The sequence below is a fragment of the Vicia villosa genome, linkage group LG6 (assembly GCF_029867415.1).
Source record: "Vicia villosa cultivar HV-30 ecotype Madison, WI linkage group LG6, Vvil1.0, whole genome shotgun sequence".
NCBI classification, from domain to species: domain Eukaryota; kingdom Viridiplantae; phylum Streptophyta; class Magnoliopsida; order Fabales; family Fabaceae; genus Vicia; species Vicia villosa.
Genome location: NC_081185.1, coordinates 9,999,566 through 10,020,666, shown reverse-complemented (window position 1 = coordinate 10,020,666; position 21,101 = coordinate 9,999,566). Strand labels below are relative to the sequence as shown.

The 21,101-nt window shown below is 34.2% G+C and overlaps 1 protein-coding gene and 1 pseudogene across 1 annotated transcript; both read left to right on the top strand.

The window, feature by feature from the left end:
• Window positions 1-5,212: 5,212 nt before the first annotated feature.
• On the top strand, window positions 5,213-7,615 carry LOC131613178 (UDP-glycosyltransferase 83A1-like; annotated as a pseudogene).
• Window positions 7,616-11,978: 4,363 nt separating this feature from the next.
• LOC131611215 (UDP-glycosyltransferase 83A1-like) lies at window positions 11,979-14,051 on the top strand. The gene is made up of 2 exons (XM_058883307.1): window positions 11,979-12,543; window positions 13,170-14,051. Exon 2 carries the CDS (start codon window positions 13,211-13,213, stop codon window positions 14,012-14,014), a length of 804 nt encoding a protein of 267 aa, XP_058739290.1. The 5' UTR covers window positions 11,979-12,543; window positions 13,170-13,210; the 3' UTR covers window positions 14,015-14,051.
• The last annotated feature ends 7,050 nt before the right edge of the window (window positions 14,052-21,101 follow it).

The following is a 21,101-nucleotide window of genomic DNA, read 5'->3' as shown; positions in this document are numbered from 1 at the left end:
ATTTGTCTTTTGCCGTCTGTTCTTTCTGATCGCAAATTCATATCATTTATATATGTTTTTGTCATCATCAAAAAGGGGGAGATTGTTAGAACAAGATTTGTTCTGATCAATTATCTTAGTTTTGATGATAACAATAATATGAATTTTGCTTAAGATAATATGGTACTCTAATCCAATGCAATTTCCCTTTCAGGAAATATATATAAAGAGTATGCATAATTCAGCGCTCAGAAGCTTTGTCTCAAATGGTTCAGCATGCAACATCAGAACATGGTCTGGCAAGACATCAGAAGATGGTCGAAGCAGAATCAGAACATGGGTCTATGGAAGCATCAGAAGAACAAGAGAACAGAAGCACTGAAGTTCTGATGGTATCACGCTCAGAAGCACTTCAAGGTCAGAAGATCAGAAGATGCTTTGCACCAAGCTGTTTGACTCTGATGATATTCAAACGTTGTATTCATAAACATCAGATCAGAAGAAAGTACAAGTGGCAAGCTACGCTGACTGACAAAAGGAACGTTAAAAGCTACTAAAGGCTACGTCAGTAGACACAGCGTGAACAAGGCTCGAGGTAGTTGACAAAAGCGTATAACATTAAATGCGATGCTGTACGGAACACGCAAAGCATTAAATGCACTCAACGGTCATCTTCTCCAACGCCTATAAATATGAAGTTCTGATGAGAAGCAAGGTTAACGATTCTGCACCAAAACAACTCATATTAAACTTGCTGAAACGCTGTTCAAATTCAAAGCTCAGAATCTTCATCTTCATCAAAGCTCACTACATTGCTGTTGTAATATATTAGTGAGATTAAGCTTAAACGATTAAGAGAAATATCACAGTTTGTGATTATAGCTTTCAAGAAGCATTTGTAATACTCTTAGAATTGATTACATTAAGTTGTAAGGAACTAGAGTGATCGTGTGGATCAGAATACTCTAGGAAGTCTTAGAGGTTATCTAAGCAGGTTGTAACTAGAGTGATCGTGTGGATCAGTATACTCTAGAAAAGTCTTAGAGGGTATCTAAGCAGTTGTTCCTGGAGTGATCAGTGTGTGATCAGAAGACTCTGGAAGACTTAGTTGCTGACTAAGTGGAAAACCATTGTAATCCGTGCGATTAGTGGATTAAATCCTCAGTTGAGGTAAATCATCTCTGCGGGGGTGGACTGGAGTAGTTTAGTTAACAACGAACCAGGATAAAAATAACTGTGCAATTTATTTTTATCTGTCAAGTTTTTAAAGAAACACTTATTCAAACCCCCCCCTTTCTAAGTGTTTTTCTATCCTTCAAAGCCTTCAGATTCGCTTATTACAAACAGTACTAACATAATGGCGTGCTTCAGATTCGCTTGAATTACCAACCGCTACTAAAACAGAGTCAAAACCAGTCCTACCTAGTCAATTCAACAGGACTAACAGAAATTCACGCTTCAGATTCGTTTAACTTACCAATACCTACTAAAACAGAGTCAAAACCAGTCCTACCTAGTCAATTCAACAGGACTAACAGAAATTCACGCTTCAGATTCGTTTAACTTACCAATACCTACTAAAACAGAATCAAAACCAGTTCTACTAAGAAATCGAACAGTATCCACAGAATTAACTTAGGATATAAATATCAACTAGCATTTATTTATTCTAGACTGCTACTAAAGCAGTGTAGTCAATAGTGGCCAATAGCGGTTAAGAACAATCAAACAAAAACATACAAACCTACAAATTTAAATCTACCAATTCAAGTAGAACAACAGAAGCCAATGCAAAATTAAGCATGAATAGAGAATCAGACATGACAACTAAGAGTCACCATTTTGTAGCTTAACCAAGCCTATTATGGGAATCTTATCAGTTAGTATATTTAACTCAAAAACAAAAAACAGGCACCTGTCTCTATTTTAGAAGTGATTACCAAAAACTACACTCATCTTAAAATGTGCTAAAGATGCAGGGGTTGGTTGAAAGAAGAAGGAGCTTTAATCAACACAGTACTTTCCCTGCATATTGAAAGTGTAACACCCTTCTAAACCCCGCGGAAATTAATAAAATGATTCAGAGTAAAACATGAAAACAAGGGTGCCACAATTCAATTTAAAACAAATTATCATAAATCAATTGTCATGCTTCACTTAGGGCAAACCATCCATTTAACAAAATCATGTTTCTATACAGCGGAACATTAATCAACAGATAAGCATAACATCATCTATGCAATATCTCACAAAATTACTCCAATAACAACAACATAGAGTATCATCATCAAATCTAAGCTAGCGTTCCCCCAGTGTTACAATATCAGAGCATGACACCGACGCTATACTAAACAAACTGACTCATGAGCTAATCCTCACCGAGCCAAAAGCTGTAACACCCGAGGCCGAATAAGGCGAGGGGTGGTTGCACCACATGTAAAACCTGAGGCCAATGGGGGCTAGGGTGGTCGCCACATCGGAATGAGAGGGATCCTGAGGCCGTGCATGTATGGGACTGCATGGTTGAAGGAAAGCTTATAAGGATTGATGGGTACTACCTATACCAACAAGATGCATCTTCTTTTCGGTAGCCCGTTCCATAAGAACTCCATAGTTAAGCGTGCTTGACTTGGAGTAGTATTAGGATGGGTGACCTTCTGGGAAGTTTCTCGGAAAGCGTGCGAGTGAGGTCAAAGCATGCTGAAAAGACCTGTGTTGGTTTGTGGGGTTAGTCGATCATCCTGGAAGCAGTCTGGGGTGTTACAAATGGTATCAGAGCCAGACCTCTCCCAGTACGATGTGGTTCGAGGACGAACCATGCGGAAGCTGGTGGGCATGTAACACCCGAGGCCGAATAAGGCGAGGGGTGGTTGCACCACATGTAAAACCTGAGGCCAATGGGGGCTAGGGTGGTCGCCACATCGGAATGAGAGGGATCCTGAGGCCGTGCAGGTATGGGACTGCGTGGTTGAAGGAAAGCTTATAAGGATTGATGGGTACTACCTATACTAACAAGATGCATCTTCTTTTCGGTAGCCCGTTCCATAAGAACTCCATAGTTAAGCGTGCTTGACTTGGAGTAGTATTAGGATGGGTGACCTTCTGTGAAGTTTCTCGGAAAGCGTGCGAGTGAGGTCAAAGCATGCTGAAAAGACCCGTGTTGGTTTGTGGGGTTAGTCGATCATCCTAGAAGCAGTCTGAGGCGTTACAAAAGCCGCTATCCTCAATCTGAAAATATCAACAGTAAGGGTGAGTCTCATTCACAATTAACAAATGTTATCGAATCATAAACAATAGCACATCATAGTCACATTATTCATCCAATTTCATTATATTCAGATTGTCAGGAAGTACTCATCAACACACAACAACAAATAGAATACATTACCAAGAGACAACACCATAATTCATCCAAACAAATCATAACCATTACACAATCATCACATATTATAACATTGGACAATCTTCCATTCATGTTATAATAACACAAGTAGCCTAATGCAAATGCAACTATATGCATGTGGTACCAAAATCTGGGATAAAATACATGTATAATAACATAAATAGCCACACACAGTTATGCTATTTCTCAACCATAATAAAATACATATTTTACACCAACAATATATGTATAATAAACACCAATTACAACCACAACATTCATGACAGGTAAATCATTCATTAATGTGCCTGTATGCATAAACCACCACATAGTACAACAATAATGGCGCCTCTCGCAATCGTGTACCAAGTGCAACAAATCAACCCAACAACAACAGAGCATTTACATCATCATTCATCAAAACACATGATAATCATATTTACCATGAACAACATCCATTTGCATAACAAGCAGAAGCAACCACATTATCACAGCACACATCATTGCACATATTCAATTATGCAAACGACAATCATTGCACCTCATCAACTATGCAAAACTAGAGTAAACCACATTTGAGAAATTGATACTTTTCAAAATAAAATCAAGTTATTGTTGTTTTATTTATTTCATATGGTAGAGCATTCAATTTAAGGAACAACGTCCAAAACGGCGTCTAAAACGGACTTACGGTTTGAAAGTTACACATCTTTAACTTTTTACAAGAAAACAATTATCGCTACAGCACGCGGCGCCACACCCAGTCCGCAGCGCGTAACGAATAGAAAACACGCCTTCGCGGCGCAAACACAGGTTCGCGGCGCGGAACGAGAAAATCACTACGCCTTCGCGGCGCGCACCTACCTTCGCGGCGCGAACTGGCAAAAGTCACAACTTTCATCGCAATTGACAGCATTACGGGATTTACCCCAAAATCCTCAAAACCCAAACCAAGTTATGTCATGAACCTCAATTACCACCATATCAGCCACATACATGTTATAACACAAATATAACACACAAAGAGGATCATTTAATCATCATAACAATCATATAATCATACAATTCATCAAATCATACAATTTCCCTCAAAATCATCCCAAAACCCCAATCCATCATATAACCAATTGACACAACAATGCATCTAAATCAGTCCTATTATCTATAATACGATAAAAGATGTTAACCGGAAGAGTCCCCCCTTACCTTAGCCAAAGATCTTGATTAGCCCTCTTCCTCTTCTGTTCCTCTTTCACGTATCAGCTTTTCCAATCTCTCATCTCCTCTGCTATGCTTTTCACGTTCCTTTTTTCCTTTTTTTTTTCCAATTTTCCTTATTTCCTTTATTTTATGAAAACATAAAATAATTAGTAATGGGCTTACTCACTTAGCACCCCCATACTACTAATCTCACCATTCCAGCCCAATGACCCTTAATCCATAATTCTCCAATAATTCAATAAAATACCAAATATTTCTAAATAATAATTTAATTTCCGATTAAATTAAAATTAGAAAATATGGGGTGTTATAGAAAGCAACACAATGGAAAGCTCTCAAAGAGTTCAAGAGAGAGACATAGCAAAAAAGCAAGGTATGTTAAGGGAAACTAAAACACAATATGCCGAAAAATTGAACAAAAATAGGGAAAGCCATGTGTTGGCTACCTATGCCGAAGTTATAAAAGGTGATGATTCTGCTGCAAGGAGATTACAAGAACAAAAGCAATGAAACATTAGTTGACATTCATTCTTTCAAATTATGGCTATATTCTAAAAATCCTAAGAACTTCATGAACAGAGAAATCAACCTGAAATATAGCACAAAATCAACTGTTGCTGTGTTGTGATGATGGTATCAAGTAGAACTCGTAGCAAGAGTGTTCCTCACTGTGGATCATCAAAGCAGAAAAAGAAAGAGGAATATGATATGAGTTTTGCTGCTTCTTATTTCAAAGGTATATAATTAGCCAATAATCATTGAACAACATGCCATGCAAATTTAACTCATTGAAATGAAGAAATGAAACTCTAAGCAAAAGTCGAAAGTTGTGTAGAAAATGAGAAATCAAAAAGACTGACAGTAGAATACCTTTTCATTTTAACTGCAAACCAACATCATATAAAGTAAAATTTGAGTAAAAGAAAAGCAAAGCAACCACTAGAAAGTTTCAAAACTTTACCTTATTCTGATCAATTTCAGAAGATGCAAGTGCTTCAAGAGCTAATCCTGTGAAATACAATAGATAATTATAATATCAGGATTCAGGACAGAGATATGATATGTTAATTCTAAACCATTCATTTTGTTAGTGTCAGAGTATTTGACTAAGTTTATTTATAACACACTCATGATCTAATGTTCAAAAATATATTTGTCACACTAGCTAATGTTTCAGGGCTTAGATATGTTTCACACTAGCTAATGTTCAAAAGAAGTATGGCAAGCGGATTAAGTGTCTCAATAGCAAGCCTTAAAGTATGTCTATTCTACAAAAATATCAATTACAATAGGTAAGAAAACATGTTTTCTCTTGAGTATAGTCTTCTTAACTTTAACAAATGCTGAGTTTACCAAAAACACTTACATAATTCAAATGGAAAACTCGGCGAAACCAGAAGTGTTTTCCAGACATCTAGATTGGTATTCATCAAAAGTGAAATCAGTTTTGTCTAAATCAGTAGAAGCTGAAATAGACAACAATGATGAAGAGAGAATCATTTACAGTTACAACACTGCTTTCCATGGAATGGCTGCTAAATTAAGTGCAGAAGAAGCGAAAAAGCTAGAATCCCACAAAATTCATTTCAAATAAAATTACACATAGCAATAGGAACTAATTTGTGAGTATAAACCCTAATTCTTCAGCTACCAATGTCGCTCAAAGTATAAAACCCCTAATTCTTCCTTACCAATGTCGTCACTGTGAAATGGTTTCCTCTCAGCTTCGTTTTTCAATGAGCGAATGAGCGAAGCCCTTTTCAGTCGTCACAGGAAGTTGAGGGAATGAGCGAATGAGCGAAGAGACAAAGTTCACAGAAGCGAGAAGTTCACAGAAGCAACGCGAAATGCATGCTGATTGGTGAAAGCGATGAACTTCACAGAAAAATGGGTTTCGCAGTATGCATGCGATGCGATGAAGTTCAGTGAGAATGGATATGCAAAAACTATTTTGTTTTTGTATATTTTAATAAATTATGTTATTAAAGAGTTTTAGTATATTTTATTCACCTAATAAATATAGACCCATTAAAATTGCCACATAGATTATATATTTTGAGTTATAAAATTAAACAATTTTTTTTATATAAATTTTCACCCGTTTTTTAGTTAAAAAGGAGTAATTGAAATTTGATTATAATAAAATTTTTAATTTAAACCCGTTTTTAGGAAAAAGGGTGTATATTATAACCAGATAATGCAAAAGTGACATTTTATTTACAAAATTGCCACCAAAATTCTCATTTACACCCGTTTTTAGTAAATCGGGTGTAAATTTTAAAATTATATTGTTTTATTTGTACTAGTGACTACTCATGAACTTGAGCCGGGTGTTTTCTCCATATCACAAAAATTTCTACCAATTGGTCCATTGATCGAAATTAACACCAACAAAAATTCATTGTGGCAAGAAGACACAACATGTTTAGATTGGTTAGACAAACAAAAACCTCAATCTGTCATATATGTTTCCTTTGGTAGTTTAGTAGTAATGGACCAAAACCAGTTTAATGAACTAGCCCTAGCACTAGATTTTCTTGACAAGCCTTTTCTTTGGGTTGTTCGTCCTAGTAACGACAACAAGGTAAACTATGAATACCCTAATGATTTGCATGGAAGTAAAGGTAAAATTGTTGGTTGGGCACCACAAAGAAAAATATTGAACCATTCATCCATTGCTTGTTTTATAAGTCATTGGGGTTGGAATTCTACCATTGAAGGGGTACATGCTGGTGTACCTTTTTTGTGTTGGCCATTTTTGACTGATCAGTTTCTTAATAAGTCTTATATTTGTGATGTGTGGAAGATTGGACTTGAATTAGAGAAGGATGATAAGGGTTTTATATCAAGGCAATAGATAAGTAAGAAGGTGGATCAAGTAGTTGGTGATGATGATATAAAAGAAATGTGTTTGAAAATTCAAAAAATGACAATTAATAGTATAGTTGAAGGTGGCCAATTATCAAATAATCTTCAAAAGTTTATTAGTTGGGTAAATAATTAATGTTTTTATAATACTTTTCTTTTCATTAGAAAGAGTGGTGTTCTCTCTTTATGATAGTTAAACATAATAAATAATATTATCAGTTGACATTTATTTATGTTAGATAGTATGTAATAGACTTTTTTATAATGGGTTTAAATTTAATTTCCTCTATTTATACTTTATTATATGTTTTCATTTTTCTTTATTTTCAATGATATTCACATTATTGAAATCTTAGTCATTATTCTGCTTTAGTTAATTATCGTTAAGGTCCACATGCTATAAAAGTATAAAAAGACGAAGAATTAGAAAAATCTATAATACCCAATATTAAAGAAAAGGTGATGTGAAATGAAGAAGATAACATAAAGAAAAAAAGGTATCTAACTCTAAGATTTAAACTGATTATCCTAGCCAAGATACAACCTGAAAAGTCCTCAAATGTTTGTGTTTAAAGATGATTTAATTAATTTGGTAGGTAATTTATAAATTCACTAATTTTTACTTTTGTATGTTGATTTAGTGAACACCGTTGCAATTGAGTGCATAATGGTGAGTAGAGAGACAAGTTGAGTACTGGTGATTGAGGAACTAATCTGACTTAGTTAAAGTAAAACAGAATACACACTTCTCGATTAGGAAAAGCAAGTGACACTCATGTGGTAAGGTTTGTAATTTATTGCCGACGAAGTTTCAGTGTGAATACAAGTTACTTGAGGACAACCAATAATTCAAGTTTGGGGTTGTGATGACGGACTATCAGTACACTTCATTTAGCAATAGAAATCATTGAGTTCTGACATAAATTGAGCAAGTTAGAAGCATTTAAGTGGAAAACGCTGGAAAAAGCATTTCTGATTAGAGAAAAGCACTTAGTGTTGAAAATTAGAGAAAAAGAGACAAAAGCACGCTGCTCACCATTGAAATTCACACGCCCATTTTACTTGCCAACACACCCACGTTGCAAGCTAATGTGCCCACGCCATAAAGTAACGTGTCCGCGTTGGAGTGACAATGACGCAACGTATAACACCCTATTCAAATATTTAGTCATTTGTATTAAAATTTTACAATGGAGATTGATTGTGATTGGGTTAAGGGCACTGGTGCCTAGATATAACATGAGTTTTAGTGGTTAACTGATTATTGGGGCTAGAGTTAAAATAATATAATAATAAAGAGATATTAGTAATACATAATATGAGTTATTATTATTATTATTAATATTATTATTATTGTTGTTCATATTATTATTAATTATAATTATTAGTATTATTGGGATAATTAATCTAATAATTGGAATAATAAGGGATTAGGGAATATAGGGGGGTAATAGAGAATTAGAAAACACTTTTCACGTAAAAAGAGAAAGATGAGAGCTAGGGAAAACAAGGGGAAACAAGCAACTCCACCATTAACAAGAAGAATCAAGCTTGGATTTGGATTCATCTAATGGTTTTGAACATGAGAGGGTAGTGAGGGTTCCTTCCCCTCTAAGGATTATTTGTGTTCTTAATGTTTGCCTTGAAATTAAATATGCTTGTGTGTGATTTGTTGTGTGAATTTGTAATTGAGACTATGTGTGTGATTATAGTGATGATAAATCCATTAATATGATGAATTGTTGCTATGAAAAATCTGTTTTGATGAGTTCTTGATGAACAATGTGTTGGTGATGAAATATGAGATTGTGGGCATATCAATTGATGTAAAAATTATGGTTTGTTGATAGATAGATAATGTATAATAATTGTATGTTGATTGAAACTAGATTGGAGACTGTTTGCATCGGTTTTAGGAGCTCTGAAGTGCTCCAATGGGGGAAAAATCACACAGATGCGAGACTGTTAAGAATTTGGAAAATTTTTCTCAGACTGCCCATACGCTTATAGGAGGGGGCCATACGCGTATGAGGGGGCATCCCAAGGGCTGAAGCGTGGCGTACGTACCCTGTCCCAGGGCTTAAAACACCTTCTGATGTTACGCGTATAGGAGGGAGAGGGATACACGTAACTGGGCTGTTACGCGTATGGGGATCTGCTGGATCCCCATGTTGAACAGGGCTTCTGCCCATACACGTATGGTAGGGAGTCATACGCATTTTCCCTTTTGTGAGAAGTCTTGAGGGGAAATCCACTTCTAGTCATACGTGTATGGGGTGGGGTCATACGCGTACGAGTCTGGCGCACCTGGTTCCAGACGGGTATGGTACGGGATGGAGTGGGCGTGTGGAGAAGACCATACACGTATGGGGAAGTGCCATACGCGTATGAGCCTACTGTATGGGTTTTCCATATTTTTGCGATTTCTTTCCCGATTTCGCATGCAACATAATTTCCAATGATCCCGGAGAGTAAAAATGACTTAGATATTTAGAGAATAATTTAGGTCTGTGTTGAATAAATAAAATATGCGAGTCTTACGTGAACTTAGAGTTCATGTGAGGCTTGTATGCTAATATTGTGGAATCCTTAATTGATGTGTATTTTTGTATGAATGATGTATCTTTAGGAGAGAGTTACAGTGAGTATGTAGCTCACGTGTGATCAATGTGGATCGTGTTATGCACAACATTATACCGAATTGTGCATATTTGTATGTCATGCATCATCATGTCGTGTTATGTGGAGATGAGCCTGCGTGTGAATCCATGACGGGTGCCTAGTCTTATCCGGACTCCTTGTGGGTGTCGAGTGGAGATAAGTCGTAGTTTAGGGGAATATGCATGGCTTATCCGGATTTTGACGGGAATTAGGTTCGTATAAATGAACCGTATTGGTTGTATTGGTACCGCATGCATGGAGTCGTGATAGTAAGTCACATCACATACATTGATGATTGTGGATTGTGTACAATTAAGGTACATTATATTGTGATGATATTTGTGTGTGATGAGAATTGCCATTGTTGTGGTTGTTTGTGAATATTACTCCTTAGTATGTGATTTAAACCGTTTAATTATTTGAATGATTTCTCACCCATTTTTCCTGTTATTGTGTTTGTGCTCCTTGTGGAGTACAAATTATCGAGTACCTGAGTAGTCTCTGGATGCTTCTGTTGCTTTTGATCGAGTCTTAGGAGTCATCTGATACGTAACACCAGGAAGACAAGAATTTATTAGATTCTGTTTTTGATTTGATTTTGTTACGCATTATGTCCTAATTTTAACATTGGAAGTTGTTGTGATAAGGCCTGAGTGCCATGAATTAGTTTAAATTCGGTATTCCGCTGCATGTTTTATAAAAAGATTTTTATGTCGTGAGTTTTAAGGGATGTGGCATCCTGCTTTACTATTTTCCTATTAAGTTTATAAGTATTTTTAATAAATAAATAACGGGGAAAGTAGGGTGTTACACAACGCGTCCGCGTTAAAAGGAAGTGTGGTCGCGTTGCAGATTTTTGCTGACACGCTTTTTTGACTGTTTTACAAAGGAAAGAGAGAAAGAGAATATTTAGGTGTTTGATTACCAAGACCTGAAAGTAACATTTTGCTGCGATTTTATAACTTTTGAAGACCTTTGAAGCCTATTGAGAGCTCTTTCTTCAGTAATTTTTACGCTCTTCTCATCTAAACTATTGATATTGAATTAATTCAACATGAGTAGGTAGATTTCCCCTAGGTTAGGTTTTATTTGATGATGAACCTATTTTTGCATGATTAGGACATATGATTGGATGATGTTAATGTAATTGCTTTGAATCTATATTATTATCCGATTATTGATTGTGCGTATTCTCTTCTATTTGTTATGGGATTTAAATTGATCTTGATAATAGTGACTATTGGCCCTATGACTATTTATCTGACATACTTTAATTGTTGAATTCTCTAATTGACTAGGAATAGTACGAATAGAAATTATGACCTAGAAATTAACGAACTTTATTGCCATCTCTAACGTGACAATTGGCCTGAGGGATCAGAGAGTTAACGTCACAATATCTTCAAAATTAAGCAGCAAACATTGAACTTAATATTTCTATTTTTCAAACAATCCAAAGAATGTTAACAATTGCAATTAAGACGAGGAGCAAATCAACGGGCATACTAAAGGTAGCCAATTCCAATACCTTTGAATGGAGGAGCAATTCAACAAAATATGGAGGGGCAAAAGCAAAACCAAAAAGTGTAGGATGTCAATTTATTTGTTCAAAATTTCAAATAAAAATACAAACTAGTTAAGTAGTGTATCATCAAATTTAAATGAAAGACGAAACCAAAATCAAAACAACTTTTCAAAATAGTATTAGATTTTGCTAAGCCATGATGCAATCAAAATTAATTTTCATAGTTAGAAAAATTTAAGTATTTGACATTTCCAAATCCACCAACCATGACTTTAGTTTATTTGTGCGTAGATTTTTCAGAGTAGATCTATTTAAAACACTTCCCACACCACTATAAAATGAATACAAAGCACAAATTAATTTTTCACCCAAACAATTCTTCAATTCTTCCCATAATATAATTATTTTCTAACCATTCAAAAAATGAACACATTGCCACATTTTCTTGTTATACCATTTCCAATTCAAGGACATGTCAACCCTCTTATGCAACTCTCACAAGTTCTAACCAAACATGGTTGCAAGGTCACATTTCTACACACCGAGTTCAACCATAACCGATCGAAAACCGGTGGTTCCGCTTCCGGGCTAGACAAGATAAATGTGGTGACACTTCCAGATGGTTTGGAACATGAAGATGATAGTAGTGATATAAAGAAAATTATGTTATCAGTTAAAAGTACCATGCCTAGTAGACTTCCAAAGCTTATAGAAGATGTTAATGCTTTGGATGTTAATAAAAACAATAAGATCAATTGTATTATTGTTACATTTAATATGAGTTGGGCCTTGGAAGTGGGACACAAATTGGGAATCAAAGGGGCTTTGTTTCATCCAGCTTCTGCTACTTGTTTGGCTTGTGGTGTATGACCTAAGCTTATTGAGGATGGGATTATTGACTCTGAAGGTAATCATTATTCACTTTTTTTTTTTAAAGTACAATAGTAATTTTTACATTCAATAACTTAAATATTTATTATTAAAATTTTAACATAATTAAAAATTATTTAAACAGATTATTAAATATTTTTAAATACAATATGTAATATTAGAAAAATAACTTTTTCTTAAAAAAGCAGAAACAAATGAACCAATATAGTTTTTTCTTATTTTATAAATGAAAACTTATTATTGAAAAAAATTAAAGAATTACATATGAAAATATAAATATAAAATATAAAATTATTTTTATTAAATAATTTAATATATAAAAAATATATAAATATATTAAAGTAATATTATATAAACAAAAGTTTAATATGAATTTAAAATAAAATACTTAATATTATTTTTTAAGCTACACAATTTTTTAATTAAAGTAAAAAACAAACTAAGGGGAACAAATTGGGCTTAATTCTTGAAGCATAAAGTTGTTCAATAAAGTTTTGGGAATCATTCTAAAGAGACACACATGACAAAAAAAATTCTTAAGCTCATTATCTTAATGGTACTTAATCTCATGAATTTTTAATTAATTTCTAGCTCAAGTTGAATTTGACACCAAATATTCATGGTCTCATTTATATATTGTAGGAAATCCTTCCAAAGAAATTCAAATCTCTCCCGATATACCTATGATGGACGCAACAAATATTCCATGGCATGACCTAGACAAGATTTTCTTTGATCATATTCTGCAAGAGATACAAACTATAAACCTAGCTGAATGGTGGCTTTGCAACACTACTCATGAACTTGAGCCGGGTGTTTTTTCCATATCACAAAAATTTCTACCAATTGGTCCATTGATTGAAAGTAACAACAACAAAAGTTCATTGTGGCAAGAAGACACAACATGTTTAGATTGGTTAGACAAACAAAAACCTCAATCTGTCATATATGTTTCTTTTGGTAGTTTAGTAGTAATGGACCAAAACCAATTTAATGAACTAGCCCTAGGACTTGATCTTCTTGACAAGCCTTTTCTTTGGGTTGTTCGTCCTAGTAACGAGAACAAGGTAAACTATACATACCCTAATGATTTTCATGGAAGTAAAGGTAAAATTGTTGGTTGGGCACCACAAAGAAAAATATTGAACCATTCAGCCATTGCTTGTTTTGTAAGTCATTGTGGTTGGAATTCTACCATTGAAGGTGTACATGCTGGTGTACCTTTTTTGTGTTGGCCATTTTTGACCGATCAGTTTCTCAATAAGTCTTATATTTGTGATGTGTGGAAGATTGGACTTGAATTAGAGAAGGATGATAAGGGTTTTATATCAAGGCAAGAGATAAGTAAGAAGGTGGATCAAGTAATTGGTTATGATGATATAGAGGAAATGTGTTTGAAAATTCAAAAAATGATAATTAATAGTATAGTTGAAGGTGGCCAGTCATCAAATAATCTTCAAAAGTTTATTAGTTGGGCAAATAATTAATGTTCTTATGAAGTTTTTCTTTTGTTTAGAAAGAGTGGTGTTCTCTTATGTGGTGTTCATCGATCTATTTATACTTTATTAAACATTTTATTTGTTATCTTTATTTTCAATGATATTCACATTATTGAAATTCTAGTCATTTTATTTTGCTCCACTTTATTATCTCTATGGTCAACATGCTAGTTAAATTTGGTTTGATCGTCCTTTACCAATCTTATCCCTATTCTATTGTGAAATTTCCTTATAGCTGAGAATATAACAATAGTTCTTTCTTTTCCAAGCAAGGTTCAAAACCAATTATATTTTTTGAGTTTTGCTATCACTACAATAAAATATATTTTCGATAACAACATATTATTACGACTATTTTGTCAACTATAGTAATATCTCATTTTTAACGCGCTTGATTTTTTTTTATTAAAAGACTTTTAGTCACGGTTCATAATAACAACCGTGATTACAGATTAAGGGTTACAAGTTTTGAATCCCAGCATCAACATTTTTCAATTTTTTCAATAAAAAGTGCACCCCTTAATATGTATTGTTAAATAAAAATTGAAAAACTTTTTACTACAGTTGTTTCTAACAACCGTGGTAATATGTTACATATTTCACTACGGTTTGTTTTTTCAACCGTTGTGAAATTCTTTCATACAAATTTAAAAGATAATAGGTTCTTTATTTTCTTCATAACACACTAGAGTGATATATCGAACCAGGCGACAACGATAACAGAATCTTCATTCATATCTTGGAACGAAAAATCATTTCTTCGTCTCTTCCTCCTCTTCGAAGTACAATACGTTACCTTTTGTGTTTGTTGTTCATTGTTTATTGTTCATCTCTCTCTCTCTCTCTCTCTCTCTCTCTCTCTCTCTCTCTCTCTCTCTCTCTCTCTCTCTCTCTCTCTCTCTCTCTCTCGTTGTTGTATGATTTTCCTTTATGTGGTGTGAATTTTTCATTTTGTTGCAAATGAATTACTTTGTGTTTTGATTTTATTCAGATTTTGTGATGTTTTTGTTGCTATAAGGCTATATGATGTTGTCATGTGTCTTGTTCTCGCGCTGTGATGTTTTTGTTGTTAAAGGGATATGTTTTTATTTTTGTTGTTACAACTCTATTGCAAATGAAGAAAGAAATGTGGTTATGAATATGCTTTAGGTTTTGGTATTTCAAATGAAATTGTTAGGTTGTTGATTGATGTCATGAATTCTAGAGGCTTATTATGATTATGCTTTAGGTTTTGGTGTTATATTGTTTTGATGGATATATCAGGAAGCATATATCCATATTAGTATGTTGTGAGTATAAAATTAGTATGCCATTCACATTAGTCTTTTGATATAAATTTCAGAATTTGTTATGGATCATAGTTGAACGAAAGCTGATAGATTATGTCCAATGTATGAGAAATGAGTTTTTGAATTCCTTGAATTTGTGGAACAAAATCTTCCTAACAATAATGACATCTTTTATTGTTCCTGTGTTAATTAAGGGAATATCAAAAAATGGTCAAAGGAAGAAATATTACATCACCTATGTTGTGATATAATATGTCAAAATTATACAACATGGGCGTGGCATGGAGAAGTGGATAGAAATCGAAATGCGACGTCATAAATGAATGAAGTTGATAAAGATATGGATGATCGACTAGAAGATATGATCCGTGATATTGGAGATTTGTCTTTTATGAAAGCCCATATTTATGATACTTCTTGTAGTGATAAGGATGTGTGTAACACCCTTCTAAACCCCGCGACAATTTATAAAATAATCAGAGTAAAAACATATAATCAAGGGTGCCACAGTTAATTTAAACCAAACATGTGTCAATTGTCATGCCTTATTAGAAACGATTCATCAATTAAACCACATCATGTTTAACACAGCGGAAACTATACATCACCAAATTAAAGTAATGGAAATAAACCAAAACCACAAAAACAAGGTACACAACTCAAACTCTAACTAGATCGTTCCCCAGTGTTACACTATCAGAGCATGACTGATACGGCATCGAACTACTGGATGAGCTCTATAAGTTATCCTCGCCGATCAATAGGCCACTACTCCTCAATCTGAAAATATCAACATGTAAGGGCGAGTCTCATTCGAAATTAATAAGTATTATACATTCATCAGCAGCAAAACATCGTACAATTATTATTCACCCAATTATAACATGTATTTTAGATACACAACAGTTTATCAAACACACAACATTATAACATTGGACAACCTTCCATTCATGTTATAATCAATCATACACCTAATGCAATGCAACTATATGCATATGGAACCAATCATGGGATTAACCCATCTCACCGATCCACCATCATCAAGGATACGGCTACCTCCACTTACTAATTCCACACAATGGGAATTAGCTACCACTGTTCCATCTCCATCGGTATACAGCCACCATTATGTTTTATGAATGAATGCACACATATCACATACTTACTACATCACCGATCCGATGAACAACATCGTCTCCCATAACTCAACATAGTTAACACCAACAAGTATGTACATGTATCATGCATCATTCAAAGCAAATCAATCATCATCATACGATCAAAATAATTATCACATGATCACGTTATACACACATTACCAACATTATAATCATGTTGTCACAACATCACCACTAAATCAAAATGAACAAGGTCATCACCAAAAACTCAACAAAAGCAACATCAAACGATATATTCAGTTTCAACACCAACCACAATTATATCACACATAATCATATCATCATATATTCAATTCTAGCATCATCATTATTAAATCCACATCTCAATACATACACATTTAAATGATCATTATCAATAAGGCACATTCAAATAGTATATATATTCATCCCAACATATCATGGATATCACATCACTTAACACATCTATGAATATTAGTCACAATGAATTCAAAGTGGTTACATCACCATAACGACACACTGTTACATTCACACATATATGTACACAATGCTACAATCCATCAATTAAATTAAATCAACATTTAAAATAAAATATGGCCACTATCCATTTCACCAATTCATCATATAAAGCTTTAAATCAGCTTCGCAACGCTCAAAACGATGCTCAAAACAGATGTACGGTTTGAAAGTTATGACTTTTATAAAATATTTTATTTTTCAAAAACAAACAGTGGTAACCGGTTACCCAAACCCCAGTAACCGGTTACTGCATCCCAAGTAACCCAGAATTCTGTTTTTAATAGGGGTAATCGGTTACTTCCATTTCAGTAACCGGTTACTGCCTCCCAGACAATTTGGTAACCGGTTACCCAAACCCCAGTAACCGGTTACTTCGTACCAGTAACCCCAAAATCCATTTTTTGACAGCAATTCAGCTTCTCTACCAATCCAATTTTGCACCATTATGATATTACACCGAAACAACACCAATTTACATGTTATAACACCTTTCTAACATGCTTCAAACATCAATCAACAACAGACATGAACATTATCATCCAAATTCATCAAATTCACATAAAAGTTATAAGATTACTCAAAACCTAACAACCCCAAAAAACCAACATATACAATTGAATCAAACAACAATTTTGATCCATTCTACTACCCTTGGTTGCATAATAATCACTAACCCGAAGAGTCCCCCCTTACCTTTGATCGGAGCTTTTGAAGGTTCTCTTCTTCCTCTTCTTCTCCTCTTTCACGTATCTTTCTCTTCTCTTCTCTGGAACTTTGATCGTACAAAATGAATTTCTCTTTCCTCTTTTCCAACTTCCTTCTTATTTTATGAAAATAACATTATAATTAGTAAAGGGCTTTACTAACATAACACCCCCTTCCTACTAACATCACACGTGGCCCAATAGCTCTATTTCTCAATTTGATCCAATTAAATCCAATAAAATGCCGAATAATCCAAATAATTAATTTAAATTCTAATTAAATTAATAAATGGAAAATATGGGGCGTTACAACTCTCCCCACTAAAAGAGTTTTCGTCCTCGAAAACATACCTCAGGTGAAGAGTTTCGAATATGAGTCCTTCATCTGACCCTCCAGTCTCCAGGTAACACTTCCATCAACCGGTCCTGAAAATTTCATTTGACATAACCAATAGAAAGAATGTCTCATGCATTTAAAATCTCAACCCTTACGTCGCATTTGACCATCCTAAGGTGTACCACTTGTTATACCTCCTAAAAGGTTAACAACAATGGAACAATTGAGGTACAACCCACACAATGCGCCCAATTACTGAATATTATAATTACACAATCCATGGTATGATCACACCTGATCAACACTGCAGTAATGCATTCCATCTACCGAACGTACCAACCTTAGACACACTTTTCCATCTGAGCGATAAAATAATACTTACACTTTTCACCAACTGCTTCCTTCAAGAAACTCATAAATAATATTCCTATACCATTGAATAAATCACACCAGCAATTTCCAACACATTACATTCCGCTTTTGCTGCACCATTCTGATTACTCATTACAATCATCATAACCAATTAGGTTTATCAGTTTTACCCAATTCCAATTCTCTTTACTCACTCGTTTAAAATCCTCCTTTACCATACATGGTACTAACTTACCACTTAGCAACACATACACTTACTGAAAAACAAATTTTAGATTTACTTCATCTATTAAAACATTCCAACCATCGGAACGAGTACACACAAGTAGTTATAATCACACTCATCAGCCTCAATATTGCAAAGTTTGGTATTTTTGTTGATTTTCGTGTGATATACTTCATAAAATACACGAAGTTCATTAAAATGTCATACATTAGTATTTTGGAAGATTCTCGTGCGCTATACGACATAAAGGTCTCGAAGTTCGTTAAACTTAGAAAATTTGGTCTTTTGAAGAGTTTCGTGAGTTACAATACATAAAAGTCACGAAGTTCGTTGAATTTACAAACTTTGGTATTTTGGAAGATTTTCGTGTGCTATACTACATAACATTCACAAAGTTTGTTAAAATGACATACATTGGTAGTTTGGAAGATTTTAGTGTCCTATACTACACAAAAGTCACAAAGTACGTTAATCATGCAAAGTTCGGTATTTTGGAAGTACGTTTATGAAGTTTTTCGTGTGATATACTACATAAAAGTCACAAAGTTCAATAAACTAACAATATTTTGTCTTTTTGAAGACTTTTGTGTGCACTCACGAAGCTCCATAAACTTGCAAAGTTTGTATTTTGATTGATTATCGTGTGATATACTACCTAGAAGTAACGAAGTTTATTAAGCTTGTAGACATTGGTATTTTGGAAGATTTTCGTGTGTTATAATACATAAAAGTCACGAAGATCGTTAAACTGGATAAATTTGGTCTTTTGAAGGTTTTCGTGTGCTATATACTACATAAAAGTCTCGATGTTTGTTAAACTTGCAAACTTTGGTATTTTGGAAGATTTCCGTGTGCTATACTACATAAAAGTCACGACGTTCGTTAAACTTGAAAATTTTGGTCTTTTTGAAGATTTTTCTTGTTATATACTATATAAAAGACACAAAGTTTGTTAAACTTACAAACTTTGGTATTTTGGAAGATTTTCATGTGCTATATTACATAGCATTCACAAAGTTTGTTAAACTTGCATACATTGGTATTTTGGAAGATTTTCGTGGTCTATGCTTCATAAAATTCAAGAAGTTCGTTTAACTTGAAAAGTTTGGTATTTTGGAAGATTTTCGTGTGCTATACTATATAAAAGTCACGAAGTTCGTTAAACTTGATTACATTGGTATTGTAAAAGTTTTTCGGGTGATATACTACATCAAAGTCAGGAAGTTTGTTAAACTTAGAAAATTTGGTCTATATGAAGATATTCGTGTGCTATACTACATAAAGGTCACGAAATTCCTTAAACTTTCAAAGTTTGGAATTTTGGATGATTTCCATGTTATATACTACTTAAAAGTCTCGAAGTTAGGTAAGCTTGCATACATTGGTATTTTGTAAGATATTCTTATGGTATATGTAACACCCCATATTTTCTAATTTTAATTTAATTGGAAATTAAATTATTAATTAGAATTATTTTGGTATTTGGTTGAATTATATGGAAAATGATGAGATATTGGCATTTGGGCCTAGAGTGGTGATTAGCAGAAGAGGGGATGTTGACTAAGCAAGCCCATTATAATATTTTATTTTATTTTTCATAAAATAAGGAATTTGGGAAAAAGAGGAAGCAGAAGCAGGAACTGAGTCTGAAGAAAGGAGAACACGTGAAAGTGAGAAGAGCCAAAGGGGAAGAGAACCTTCGAAGTTTCGACTCTGAGGTAAGGGGGGATTCTTCGGGTTAGTATTCCTTATGTGATTGTAGGTAGTATGATTGATTAGGATTGTGGTCTAGTTCAATCGTACGTGTCGGGTTGGGAATTTTGTTAGGGTTTGATAATCTTGTATGAATTGACATGATTCTGTTGATACTTGTGATATATGATGTTAGTACATGTCAATAACTTGTTTGGAATGTGTAATTGTGTGAAAAACAATGATAATTGTGTGCTATGTTCGTATGTACCTGGAATTGGGGTTATGGGATAGGGTAAAAGCTGTCAAAATGGTGATTTTTGCTGTGCAGGTACGTAGGAACCGGTTCCCATGTGGGACGAACCGGTTCCCCCTTGTAAAAACAGAGAAATATGGATTCTGGGTAGCTGGGAACCGGTTCCCATGTAGGGACAACCCGGTTCCCCATAGTAAAAACCAGAGACGAGACTTTGAAGCTGCCAGGAACCGGTTCCCACGTAGGGACAACCCCGTTCCTGCAGCACTTTTCTAAAAATGTTTTATCTTTGAAAACTCATAACTTTTGATCTGAGTATCCGATTTATGTGCCGTTTTGGGCGTTGCGAAGCTAATGAGATACTTTATCTGATGAATTGATAAAATGGGCAATAGTCAACTTTACTTTTAAACTCGATTTAATTATTAATGAATTGAAAGATAGTATATGTATATGTGCTTATATATATGACTATTGATGCATGTATTTGTGTTGGTGATGAGATTGTGATATCCATTGAGTGATGTTAGTATATAACATGTCG

Bases quoted from the DNA above. Each gene is read 5' to 3' on its own strand.
- LOC131611215 (XM_058883307.1), top strand. From the start codon at position 13,211: ATGATGGACGCAACAAATATTCCATGGCATGACCTAGACAAGATTTTC.